The 14,945-nt window shown below is 33.1% G+C and overlaps 1 protein-coding gene across 1 annotated transcript in view; it reads left to right on the plus strand.

Annotated features, from left to right (window-relative positions):
- Positions 1-14,945, plus strand: part of LOC129218031 (glutamate receptor 1-like) — a 357,221-nt gene that overhangs the window by 287,733 nt on the left and 54,543 nt on the right. The window contains exon 12 of the mRNA XM_054852210.1: positions 14,094-14,338. Coding sequence (XP_054708185.1) covers positions 14,094-14,338 — 245 coding nt within the window. The remainder of the gene's footprint in view (positions 1-14,093; positions 14,339-14,945) is intronic.

The raw sequence follows: 14,945 nt of genomic DNA on the forward strand, positions 1-14,945 counted from the left end.
GATACTTGCAGTTTAAGAGCACAATAACGCATCCGATTTAAATCGTATATAAAATGTATAAAAGAGGCAATACGAGACAGTGGCAAGCACCTTCACTGGCCTTGGTTTTTACATTATTGCTGATCTTAGTACAGTAGTTCATATGCATGTAAGGACTTTTTACACCCCTTCCAGTGGGTATATTCACGCTGCTCTAATAAGTAAAAGGTAATTATATATATATATATATATATATATATATATATATATATATATATATATATATATATATATATATCGGGCAAATCGAATTAAAATATATAATTTTACTAAAACCCGAAAAATGTCAATTAATTACTTAAATTTAATGTTTTATAGCGAGGAGTGGCTGTTATTTTCTTTTGAAAAACTAAATTAATATTTAGTACACTCGATTGCATTGAATGGTAAGCTTTGACCTTAGAAGTGCCATTTTCAATGCGGTAGTGGCCTCTGAATCGATTTTTGCCAGTATATTTTGTTCTACTCGTCGGAATGCGATGAAGTTAGCTGCTGCCTTAGTTTTTTTTTTCTAGCGCATATAACAGCCGAATAATTTAAAGTGTTACGTTTCTTTCTTTTTCTATTTATTTATTTATTTATTTATTTAAGAATGTACATGTCACGTTCCGCACTGTTTCAGTTTTATTTGTGTAAAAATATAATACTAAAATCAGTGGATATTATCCTACTTCAGTGTGCCAAATTTTCTCAGTGCACAAGAAATGTAAAACTGGGTAACATATGCCCCACCTCACCACTTACATTACCAAAAACACGCCTCAATAATTATACAGGGTGTTCCGTTTTAACCTGCAAGACCTTTATTTTCGCAACCGTTAGTCCTAGATGCATACTTCCAATTGCAAAAATGTTTAAAATCAGATGCAGAGTTAAAGTATTGAATGTTTGAAGTGAAAATAAAAAGAAGTCAAAAAATACAAGTTTAACTTTTTATATGGCCTCCAGGTCACTTACATTAAGGGAAATAATCTCCATTGAAAAATATTGCCAACACAAAACGTTTGCAATTAGTACGACCAATATTCACCGAGATATGAAACGCAGCGTTTTGTGACTTACAACACTTTTCACTCGCCGTCAATAACATCTTTTGGGGGAAAATATAGTGGTTAACAAGTGTTTAAAATTACATGTGTGCAAAGAGTGTGATTTTTCAATTTATTCGAGGTTTTTTAATGTGGTTTTGCGTATCACGACATATTTTTTTTTTTTTGAATAGCAATTAAAAATATAAATACTTTATTTTTCTTACTTTGACGATCTGTCATTCTTCTGAAAGAGCTATGAGTTACAATCTCATATTCTGTATGGTCCCTTAAAACTTTAAACTGGAATATCTTCTTAAATTTTTGGTCACACAAATGTCAATTTTTTTGTGTTAGTAATAGTTTTTTATGGAGATCATTTCTTTAAATATTAGTTAGGGGGACCTAGGTCCCGGATAAAAAGTTAAATTTCGTATTTTTTGACTCATTTTTGTTTTTACTTCAAACTTTCAACACCTTAACTCTGCATCTGATTTTGAAATTTTTTGCAATCCGTGCACACATAATTTTAAACATTTGTTAGCCGCTCTATTTTCCCCAAAAAGGTGTTATTGACGGCGAGTGAAAAGTGGCGTAAGTCACAAAACGCTGCGTATAACATCTCGGTGAATATGGGTCGTACTTATGTCAAACTTTTGGTGTTGGAATTATTTTTCAATGGAGATAATTTCCCTAAACATAAGTTAGGGGACCTGGGGCCCCAATTAAAAGTTATTTTTTTGTCTCATTTTTATTTTTGCTTCAAACTTTCAATATCTTAACTCTGCATATTATTTTGAACTATTTTGCAATTGAAGGTATACATCTAGGATTAACGGTTGCGAAAATAAAGATCTTGCAGGTTAAAACAGAACACCCTATAGATATTAAGGGATCATCCGTGCAATCTCTTTATTTATAAAATGTTATACTCATCAAATATTTTACGATTTATATGTAAACAGAAGACAAGATGTATTTCTGAAAACAATCACTAAATCAATCAATAAGACAAACCAACATTTCCCTTACATCTCAGAAATTCAAATAACTTTTTATATTCTTTTCGCTATTAAAATAATTCAAGTGAATAAAATATTAAACAACTTTTCAAACAATGGCACTGAATACCTCCGAATTCATTCTAGAAAGATATCCCTAAACGATTATGTCTGCTACTAAGCACCAATATTTCAATCAATAGGACGAGTCAGCGACGTGCTAAATATTTCGAACTCATGCTTCGAATAAGCAAATTATTTCAAAGATAAATATCTCGGATTTCTTTGACTATTTCGCATCAACAGAACTTCTTCAAGCGTGATATTTTTTTATTTGTCTTAAAAATAAAAAAAAACATGTGATCAATAGGGGTATTTAAGTAAAGATAGTTTTAAAAAAAGATTAGTTTTGTATACAAGATAACCATGCGTAACACATTTAACATTGTGTAGTTTGCTAATAATTGGTGTAATTCCGTTTGAAATCGTGTACATTTACTTTTGGTTAAGAGTTTTTTTTTTTTTTTTTTTTTAATTTAGTGAGAGCAACACAGTATTATTCCTTCTGATAACATTTTTTTTTCAAATTTAGCTTTAACACTTGCTATATAATGGCAATGCTCTAAAACAGCTCCAGATATCATACTTAACTACGTTCATAAGTGTATAGTATTGACATTGTATCGATATTTTAAAAAAATGTAATAATATTCAACTAGTATCCAGCATCGGGCCTCTGGCATTAGATTGAACCGTGAAAATTCAAATCTCTTGCTTTGCAATCACGATTTGCGATAGAAGCCTACTTGTTGGGTTTCTTGTTTTGACAAATGGCTGCTGTCGGAATCATAATCGCGAAAAGCATAATTTAAATTTTCACAATTTAAATTAATACTAGGGGATGCTGGATGATGAGTACTAGATGATGGCTGATGAGAGATGCATGCTGACTGATGTGTGCTTGATGTTGGCTGATGTGTGCTTGATGCTGTATAACGTGTGCTTGATGCTGCATGACGTGTGCTTGATGCTGCATGACGTGTGCTTGATGCTGCATGACGTGTGCTTGATGCTGCATGACGTGTGCTTGATGCTGGTTGATGAGAGCTGGACAGTGGCTGATGAGAACTGGATGCTGGCTGATGTCTTCTTGATGCCGGATGATATGTCTGATGTTGGCAGATGTGTACTGGATCCAGGATGCTGAGTGTCGGATGCTGGATGTTTTGTGTTGGATGCTGGATATTTTGTGTTGGATGCTTGATGTTGTGGGTTGAATTATTGCTCAGATCAGAGACATTCTGTTATTCTTTGGTAGTAAAACCCATAAGTGACGGATAAAGCTAGCGTTTATTCAAATCTGTGGCACGCGATGCATGTGTCACAAAAGTTTCCGAAATTTCTATCATCAATGTAGAAAATGAATTTCATCTGTTCTTCAGTAAATTATTTAGAAATAACTCTTTTAATGATATGCTAGCAACTATGATCAAATGAGGACAAAAAGCAATTCGTAATTGTTAAAAAAAAAAGAAGTGTGAAACGAGGAAAAGCGAAATATCAATCTTTCCAGTGTTAGAGAAAAGTAGCCTTTAAAAGTTCGAAACTTAATTGTACCTTGTTACTGCACAATGAAGTGCAAACTACACTGCAAAAAAATTCTGAAACGTTACTGAGTATTTCCGTGTAACGTTTCGGGATTTCTATGTTTTTTATCCACTTTCTGGATAAATCAAGTATACTTGTCAAAACGTTTCCTGAATTGCTACAAGTCGCACGAATGCAGACTTCTAACTGTTGTAAAAAATATTTTTAGCTCCCAGTTAAAAGATAACCTGAACGTACTTACAAAGTGTATCCTCTTCAGTTCGATTGCCTTTCGTCCAGACTGATAAGGCGTCCAAAGGGTGCAAATCAGTCTATGGACTATGTAGTTGTGCAAGAATTGCAGGTGAGTAAAATTCTTGATACTTACCTGCAATTCTGTCTTAGCTTTGTCCATGTTTGTAATACTGCTTTTGGAGCTTTCCTCGAAATGCAGTAAGGTGCCAAACTATTATAATATACCCACCTATGTTTATTCTATGATTCCAGAGATACAACTGGTTTTAAAAGGGAGGAGTTCTGAATATTTTTGGAATCTTCCGGGATAATTTCCGTAAGGTTACGGAATTTTAGCGGAAAACGTTCCTGGTTTTTGTAAGATATGTTACTGGAAAAAATTGGGCACATTAGCTGCCCATTATTTTCCAGGAATGTTTCTGAGTCGTTTTTACAGTGCAATAATCATTATTTAAATGTATTAGCGTGAAATCAAAATGTTAACAACAACAATATATAAATGTCTCATAAATTCATAATCAAACGTAAAATTCAGATTAGATTCAAAACTAGATCCAACTTCATAAAAATTGTTTTTTGAACAATAATCGTTGCCATTCTCAGAAACCAAACTTCTTTGTTTACAATCGGTCATCTTTAATTCTGGTCATCTACAACCTAGATTATATAGTTTTGCAAATGAATCGGCAGCTTCTTAGATCTTTGCTTACATGATGGGTAAATTGTCTGTTTTGTTCTGTGTAGTTTAGTTGATCTCGGTAAATGAAGAAATAAATTAATCATTTGCTCATGATTCATCCTCTAAATTGCTACATGTCTCTTTATTTAGTGAATACACTGTAAAAACGATTCGGAAACGTTCCTGAAAAATAATAGGCAGCTGATGTGCCCAATTTCAACCAGTAACATTTCTTACAAAAACCAGGAACGTTTTCCGATACAAGTAAGTAACCTTCCTGAAATGCTGGGAAATATCCCCTGTTAAAGCCATTCGTCAACCTTCTACAAAAATTAAATAGGTTTAATGTATTTGATTAGAACCTTCCTGGTTTACCAAGAAAGGTCCAGAGGCATTACCGCGACCATGGCCAAAGCTGCGCGAATAATTGCAAGCAAGAACCAACCATATTTCTTGCCTGAAATTCATGTCTCGCATGGCTGCAGCTATCCAGCGACTTATTTGCTCCCATTAGGATTTCAGTCAACCTGGGGGGGGGGGGGGGGGGGGGGGGGGGGGGGCCGTGGTCAAATTGAAGCCGATACACCTTATAAACATTCTCAGTCATTCTTTAAACTGGAAGCAAAAAAATCTTTCACACCAGTGAAATGTCTGCATTCGTGCATCTTTTAGCAATTCAGGAAACTTTTTTGTGAAGATACTTGATTTTGCGGGGAAATGGGTGAAAACCTCTGAAATCCCGAAACGTTCCACGGAGATAACCAGTAACGTTTCGGAATTGTTTTACAGTGTAACCTTCCTGGTAACAATCATTATTCAATGTAACTAATGTACTATAGGTAGGTTATCTGCATATGCTTCTTCTTCTGGAGCAAAATCAGGCAGATCTTTCTTATGTACTCTTGACAAATAGGAGATTTTTCTTCGAATAATTTCTCCATTTGCGCACTTCTGAAAAATAAACTAATAACCTTTATTGAAATGTATTATCGAGAAATAAAAACGTAAATATAAAAAATACCTAAACATTACTTGAAATTCTAGTTAAGCGTAACTTTTAGACGATATTCAAAATGATGTACTAAGTCATAAAAATTGCAATGCCAACAACAACCGTTATCCATTCTCAAAAATCAAAATTCTTTGCTAACAGAAGCCTTTCGTTATTATGCAGTCAACTTTTGGGAGATTTTTTCCTTGATTTTTCTGCTTTCTTTCCTGTTTAGTTAGGGCAAAGAATTATTCTCTACGAACATTCTTTGTTACTATATTGCACTTAGCTCCTGCAAAAAAGAATAACTCGCCTTTCTTCTGCGCACTCTTTAAACACTATTGTGCATTAAATGATGTCATTACAATCACATTGGGTCCATAAACGCAAATTTGTCATATAACCAATGGGTATACTTTTGTAAATGATACCTGTAACGAGTGTAGGAATTTTGTAATATCAGCAACGGGTCTAGCCTCTGGCTTTCCATTGTTCATATTACGAAATAAGAAATCATATAACAATCTCTTTCTTCGCTCGTTTATGTAATTATTTCTCAATTTATGAATCAAAAGAGTAAAAAAAAAAAAAAAACAGTTACAATGCTAACTGTTACTTTCCTATTAAATGTAAAGAAAAAAAAAACATTAATAATTTAAATTTGAGCAGCGATATGTACTAACATAAGCGCTCTACTCGAATATTACACTGTAAAAAAATTCCGAAACGTTGCTGGTTATTTCCGAGGAACGTTTCGGGATTTCAGAGGATTTTACCCATTCCCCGCAAAATCAAGTATCTTCGAAAAAAATGTTTCCTGAATTGCTAAAAGATGCACGAATGCAGACTTTTCACTGGTGTGAAAACTGCTTTTGCTACCAGTTTAAAGGTTGACTGAGCGTGTTTATTACGTCTATCGGCTTGAATTTAATTATGGCACGTCTGGATTGACTAAGTTCCCAATGGGAGCAAATACGTAGGTGGTTCTTTGGATTGACTAAGTTCCCAATGGGAGCAAATACGTAGGTGGTTCAAATCTGGATTGACTAAGTTCCCAATGGGAACAAATACGTAAGTCACTGGATAGCTGCAGCTTTGCGAGGCAGGAATTGCAGGCAAGGAATGTGTTTGGATCTGGCTTGAAATTATTCGCGTAACTTAGGTCATGATTGCGCTAATGCTTCAGGAGCCTTCTGTTAAACCAGGAAGATTCTCATTAAACCTATTAAATTTTTCTAAAACGTTTACGACTGGCTTTAACAGGGGATATTTCCCAGTATTTCAGGAAGGTTACTGACTTTTATCAGAAAACGTTCCTGGTTTTTGTAAGATATGTTACTGGTTGAAATTGGGCACATCAGTTGCCTATTACTTTCCAGGAACGTTTCTGAATCGTTTTTTCAGTGTACTGAGAACACTAACACTTTTTTATTTATTGTTGTTGTTTTTGAAGCCCTTTGGAGCATCCAAGGTGATGAATAACGAAGGCGTTAATCCGTTTTTGAGGCTAATATGAGCGGATTCCGTTTAGCTGAGCTACATTTAGTTGGAAGTCCGATTTTTGCTCAGACACATAAGACACACAGCACAATATAGATTTATTACAATACGAGTAAATCAGATAAGCACTCAGGGCAGTAGGCGGGAATCGAACTCGCGCCTCTTTTCTTGCAAGCAGTTGCTGAGCAATACCGTTCAGCCAGCGAGGCCCCATTTAATTTATTTATTAATGAATAATTCACAGTTTAATTGTTGCGCGCCTTTACCAAACGTTATCCAGCCAATTGATTCTCCATTATTGAAAAAAATGACACACAGATATTGTGACTAATCCTGATCATAAAGAAATATTATTATAAGAATAAATACCGCTACATTATAAATAACTATGTTGTAGCCCAAAGTACCGCAGCTTTCAACAATAATTATGCAGTCTATTGTTTGTTGAATGTTGTCAAATTTTATTCGTAAGCATTTTCTGAGAATGTTTATATATATATATACATACATACATACATACATATATATATATATATATATATATATATATATATATATATATATATATATATATATATATATATATATATATGAAAACAGTAATGAGAACCTATGAACAAGTCACATTTTGAAGACAGAAAACTGAAGTTAAAAAAAAAATTCCGGACAAGCATAAGATATATCTTTTAAATGAAAATATGCTAGAACATCATTTCTAGTGACTTGGCATTACATTTTTAAGAGAATAACGTAAAAGAGGCAAGAAAAGGTAGAAAACTATGTAGGTTAGTAGATAATCTAACCTTCACGAGAGAGAAAAAGTGTTCTGTGAGCATTAAATCGATTAAGAACTGTTCTAACTGCTTAAGGAAGTTTGAGCTAAATATAGCTCAAACAAAACTCAAGAGATTGGGGTGAGATATAGGCCGTCTCCAGACTCTACGAGCAACTTCGAAAATCATCTGAACACGCAATTTTTCGTGCTTGATTTTAGTACCTTCCAGTTATTTGAGATTACCTGATTTTGACAGATGTAAAAATTCCTTCAAACACGCAAGTCCGAGTACACCAGCAGCTATGCTAAAATTCCCTCGCAGCTATTTCCCATCATCAAATTTGACAGGCAGTCTAATGCTGTAGAATTGATGGGGATTTGTACGAGTTAGGAGGCTGTGGTATTGATCAAAAGAGATCAATACAGAGAAGTAATTATTTCGAACCAATTTCCAGGAAGAAAAAAAAAGGAGGAGATGAATGCTTTCGCTACAGAGCATTCGTAAGTCTTTTTGCATTGCTCCGCTTTTCAATGCGGGGAAATTAGTTCTAGGTTGGGAGCGTTTTTTTCCCCCGTTAAGTATATCATTTTATTGGCTCAGAAAGTACTTAAAACTTTTATTCAAGTATTGTTACTGAATTTTAACAGAACTATATTTGTAGCTTTTTAGAAGCCTTGATTAGATATATTATTTAGGAACTTATTATAAAGAAATATTTTCTTTATTTCTTTAAAATTGTTTATGCTACACCTATATTTTTGTATTAAAAATCAGAGTCTACCGAGCAGCTTATGAATATTTCAGAGGCAATTTAGAGCCTTGGCGCAAGAACCAGGTAAATCCAGACTCACTCATTTTTGGTACGACCAGAAAATAACATAAGTGACCAATAAAATTCTATTATGTTTTAAAAATTATTTTTTACAAAGCAGAGGTCTGAATTGACATTTGTGTCCCGTTGTAGCGCCTATATTACCCACCCACAAAAATAAATTGAAAAAAAAAAAAAACTTACCTGGATCATTTATCAAAACCCTCAATTTCATTTTCAAAGTCATAACATAGTCAAAAACTGTAGCATTTGACGTGTAACATCAAAAGGAATTTAAGGAAACTGCTGTTAATACATGTGCGAAAAAACGTTTTGAAATCTTATGTTTTTTATTTTTTTTTTAATTTAATTTAATTTATTTATGACGTGCCTTTGTTGGTCAGTCTACCCTATATTCTCATTTAATACATTAAACTTTACTTAAAATATCTCATAATCGTACACACTAGCAGGGAATATAACCTCAGCTGTTGAACAGTGTAAAAAAATTCCGAAAGGTTACTGACTGGCTTTAACTGGGGAAGCTACTAAATTCTTCAGACAGATTCCAAAATAATTAAGGAAGGTTACTGAATTTTAGCGGAAAACATTTCTGTTTTTTGTAAGTTAGATTACTTGCAGAAATTGGAAACATCAGCTGCCCATTATTTTCAAACAACGTTTCTGAAGTGTTTTTGTAGTTAATGACTCTATGAAGAAACTTTCTTCGGAACTTAGAAATTAGATTAAGATGTCGATATTAGATAAGAAATTTTAGGTAAAGAAGACTTTAGATTTTAACTTAGTTGCGTGAATTTCTTATACGGGTAGTACTAATCAATACTTTAACAAAAATATTTCATAATAAATAATATCTGATAAAAATATAACATACTAGTTAATTAATTGCTCTTTATCGTACAGGTACGGACAGTTTTTTTAAAGTACCATCTCCGCAAAACAGCATCTGCTAGAGCTACACTGTAAAAACGATTCAGAAACGTTCCTGGAAAATAATGGGCAGCTGATGTAGCCAGTTTCTTCCAGTAACATATCTTATAAAAAGAAGAAATGTTTTCTGCTAAAATTCAGTAACCTTACTGACATTTATCCCTGGAAGCTTCCTAAAATATTCAGAACTCTTCCCGTTTAAAGCCAGTTGTATCTCTGAAATCTCAGAATAAACTTAAGTGGGTGTACTATAATTGTTCGGAATCTTACTGCGTTTCGAGGAAAGCTCCAAAAACAGTATTGCAAAAATGGTCAAAGCCAGGGAAGAATTGCAAGTAAGGTATCAAGAATTTTACGCAATTCTTGCAAAGCTTCGTAGTCAACAGACTGATTTGCGCCCTTTGGACGTCGTATGAGTCTGGACGGACCTTAGCCGAACTGAAGAGGATACACTTTATAAATACGCTCAAGTTATCTTTAAACTGTAAGCTAAAAATATTTTTTACAACATTGAGAAGTCTGCATTCGTGCGACTTGTAGCAATTTAGGAAATTTTTTGACAAGTACACTTGGAAAAAAAGCACAGAAATCCCGAATCGTCACACGGAAATACTCAGTAATATTTCAGAATTTTTGTTACAGTATATACCTGCATCTCGTTTGCCGTTAATGAAGACTTTGCATACATACTTATCCGAAGGTCATTTGACATTAAATGATGGATAAAGTATAAATTGATGTAGTTGGAAAATTTTTAGTAAATTATAAAAACTTCTTAATATGTATACTAAAATATGTAACTATGAATATGTAGACTAAAATAAATTAGATTAAAACAAGAAAATAATTTTCACAACTTAATATGCAACATCACAACCCTTTCGCTAATCACACAATTAATAATTAGCATTACATTTAATCCCTATGCAAACACGATGCTTTTCCTATTTGACATGTGTTAGATCTTGCTCGACTTGTTCGACAACATGTTACCCGTCATTTTATAACAGTACCCGAAGACAGGAGACACATCAGAAAACAATGATGATATGCATCTGTGTAGGAACGGTCAGAATTCGTTGTTTGATGTAGACCTTTAGCATTCCCGTTTTAAAATAACTAAGTGTTTTAAAGATTTCCATAAAACTCCTTACCGTTGAATACATGCAAGTCATTTTTTTTCCACTAGGAACATTATTATTTTACATGAATTGCTGAAACTCGAAGTGTTAGTAGAGTTTACTATCTCTCCGACAGTGCAGAAAGATTTAGAGTAAGAAATGGCATAAGTAACTCCGGATTTGATTGACCTTGATTTTCTCGTAATTGATCAGTTGAGCACTCTTCCCTTCCTGAAATTCTCTGTCTTCTATTCGTGACGTCAGTCTTCATTTTCCGTGACGTCAGTCATCAAGCATCCGTGTATTTACTGCGCTTTCGTTTAACTTTCAACCATTCAAAAGTATAAATTGACGTACTTGAAAAAAATTGTGCAAGTTTGAGAAGTCTAAAAATTTTTTCAAACATATCCTCGAAAGATTTTTTTACATATATTTTTTTTATTTTGCAATGTAACCGATACTTTTTATGTAAAAATGTTCAATTAGTTGAAAAACAAGGTATGATTGAGTTTTTATCACCAGTAATTATTGAGTTTTATACAAATATAATATGAAAAGTTTATGATATCTGAGAAATCCTAATACATTGTGGTTCATTGTAAATAAAATGAAATTAAGATACAATTTCAAGTTTTTCTAAGCAGGAAAAATAATGACTGTGTGCAACAAAACCGCAAAACATTATGTTTTGGGGTCCCTTTTTGTTTGATTACAGAAGTTTCTCTTTTAGGCACAGAAACCACAAGGTTTTGCAAAATTTCATTCGTTATTTTAAAGGATTCGCGTCTCAAATTCGCTTCAAAATCGCTTACGATTCAAAATTCGCTTACTGTTTCCTAAAACATTTCCATGCTACAAAAAAAAAAAAAAAAAAAAAAAAAAAAATCAGTTTTGTTTCAAAAATAATGTTTCTGGTGGCATTTCTTGAAAAAAGGACAGTAATGCTTTTGGTCAGTAGTGTATCACTTTTGTGAACTCACTCTTCTGCATTGAACAAAGAATAATTCCTTAAACCCTGAAACACGAGCGTGCAATTTGTTGCTACTTTGTGCATTCATCACACTTTTTATTCCAATGTCCTATAATATTAAGCGTCCTGCTGCAAAAAAAGGTTATTTTTCTATTTTATCGCAGCTTTGTGGAATACTAATTTGAAAAGCAACAAAGAGTGCGCATTGTTAAAAATTAAAATTATGTTTCCTGTACAATATATGAAAATATACTAAGATCTTCATACCAAAAAGATCTTCTTCAATTTTATGCTATTATAATAAAATGATGCTATTTTAATAATTAAATTTTACAAATGTTTTTCTTAGACGGATTTTCCTTATACACTAATTACATTCAATGGTGGATTTTTTCTCTCAAATTTCATAATATTATCCCTCAAGAGGACAATTTATCATCTGCTCTGTAATTACATCCAACAGCAAATCTGCATCAAACTTTCGAAACCACTCTGAATGACTTATTGTTTCTTCTGAAACAATATTCTGAGTACTATTATCACATTACACAGAAATTAATTTATTACTGTATATCAGCGCAAGGGCAAAATTTTCTATTTCAGGATATCCGAAATATGTTTGCATGACAACCAGATATAAGTTTCAATTTACTTCATTAAAAAAAAAAAGAAAACCAATGTTTCATGATCCAAATGGTCGAATAATTGCGTGTAGACGACCTTCAGTAAAGTTATTGCAGAGAAAAACTTTAATGGCTGTCTTATTAGCATAGGATGTTCCGCTTTCGATGCTATCCACAATTTCTGTGGCAATTTCGCACCATTAACATCACACTCGATGATATCTGAAATAACAAAGCAGTCGGTAATTTATGACTTCAAAATCTATTTGAGAATGAAATAAGTGATAAATATACAGGGACACGTAATATATCTTCGGAATGTCTTGGATGAACTTGGAGTTTATTTATTTTTTATGGTATAGTATGAATGCAATAGGTTGCGCGCGCACGAGCGTGCGGCGAAACTTTTGTCGTTAGCATGAAATATTTGATATCTTGTTTGATATTTATGCAGCGTTTGCTTTGAAATATTGGCATCCGAAACAATTCTTAAAAAAAAGAGTTATATAGGCTGCTTTAATTTTTAGAAATGACTGTCTCTTTGCTACGTTTTTTTTTTTAATTTTCAATTTAAAACACATATGGGTATGTTCACATCACTGAGAATTGATCATAATAAACAGTAAGAAAAACAGCGTTTTAAATGCAGCAAATGGTGAAGACTTTTTACGGACCTTCAAGGAATTCCTTTTTCAATGCAAAAAAGTGTAAGTTTTTCGGTGTAAAATGGGAGAAATTATGTGCACTAGCTGCCAATTATTTTCCAGGAACGTCTTGGAGCTTTTTTTTTAGTGCACGTGTTTGCCATTTGTTACAAATTCTGGCATTCATAACGTTTTTCTTATCGTTACTTACTTATACAACGGCTGTGTAACAATATTTTATAGCTGATTGTCAACCTTTTTCTTACTTTTTAAATTTGAAGCATTGTTTTAGTGTTTAATATAAATTTTATCAACACAAGTAAACCAAAATAATTAAATCAACGTAAGTAAACCACGCATATGAATATATACTTTTGATTCAAAAAAAAAAAAGAATCAGTTCATTTTTTTTCTAAAACATGTAATCCGAATATAAAACAGCAAAAAAGCACTAATTGAGAAAAACTTAAGTATATAGCTGTGTTTAGACATCAGTAAAGCTTTTCATCAGTGCGAAATGTGCAATTCTCAACACTAATGCTATGGCTGAAGAGGATTATCATGACCACGTGGAATTCTCAGCAAAGTTCAGAGTTAATTATTGGACTAAATTGCTAGTAATGAATAGTACCACCAAAGAATAAAAAACATTGGTTTGCTTTAATATTGTGATTCTGCAAAAGTATAGTTATTCTGCTGCCATGTTCACCAAGATGTTCTTTCTCGAACCTTTTACATGGGTCAATAAACACCATTTTAACTAAAAATTATAATTTATTGTGGCTTGACAATTTTAGCTTTATTATCGCAGTTTATAATGTATTTGTTAAATGAGGCAGTGAGAAGCAAAGGGATGTAAGTGAACTTCTTAAAGCTTTGAGTAAAATGCGTTTGAAGCTCAGATTCTAGGTAGACTTTCATTAATTTGTTTTCTAAACCACGCTGTATAACGCACCCACCAGAGCTACTAGTACCATCTCTTGCTCTAAAACAGGGGAGAAGTTCTCCTATCATTTGCAAATTATCTCCAAATTTTAAATTTTGCTGCTTGCATCCCTTTGCTTCTCACATCGTCATACAGGAATGCTAATAAAAATAACTCATTTGTATCTTTCAGAGATCAAAGATCACCGTCTATGCCCGAATGTGGGAGTTTATGAACTCAAGAAAGCATGTATTCGTACCTTCGTACGAATCGGGAATACGGAGAGTCCGGGAGTCCAAAGGGAAATATGCTTTCCTTATAGAGTCCACTAAAAACGACTACATCAATGAAAGGCAGCCTTGTGACACGATGAAGGTTGGCCGAAACCTTGATGCAAAGGGTTATGGCGTAGCAACCCCTTTAGGGTCAAACATCAGGTCAGTTATTTTACATTCCTTTGGAAAGTAAAGATAGGAATATTTCTGCAGAAAAAAATCGTTTGTGCAATTGAATTGAATTAGTCCAAAGTTTGGCTTTAGCATGAAAAATTTTTTACTAATCATAAATGTTTTCTCTTCAAAAAAGGAAATATTAGAAGAAAATACTAAGGCATATATTAAAAGACACCTTAATAGTTCAGTGTAACTAATTTTGATTATCAAAAGAATTATACTTCACATACAAAGGGCATGCAATACTGAGTAACCTGAAATATGTAGGATGGACCAACCGGTAAATGAACATCCCCAGTGGACGAACAGTTCGTAATTTAAAACTAGCAAAAACAACGTAAAAAATGTACAAACTAGCATGCAATGTTTTACCTAAGGGTGCATTGATTGTGTTGTTTATCTTACTAATTCTTTATTAAGCAAACATATTCTTTTATTTCTTAATTCGTATTTTCTTTAAAAAGATAAGGTTTCTAAAGTGTTTGGTTTGATGAATTGGCAACATTAAAGTCTATTTATGAGATTAAAAAATGAAACTACTGGAAAAGATGATGTATGGAAATGTTAATTTGCTGGGTTGGTAGTTTTTTTT

The sequence above is a fragment of the Uloborus diversus genome, chromosome 3 (genome assembly GCF_026930045.1).
Source record: "Uloborus diversus isolate 005 chromosome 3, Udiv.v.3.1, whole genome shotgun sequence".
Lineage (NCBI taxonomy): Eukaryota > Metazoa > Arthropoda > Arachnida > Araneae > Uloboridae > Uloborus > Uloborus diversus.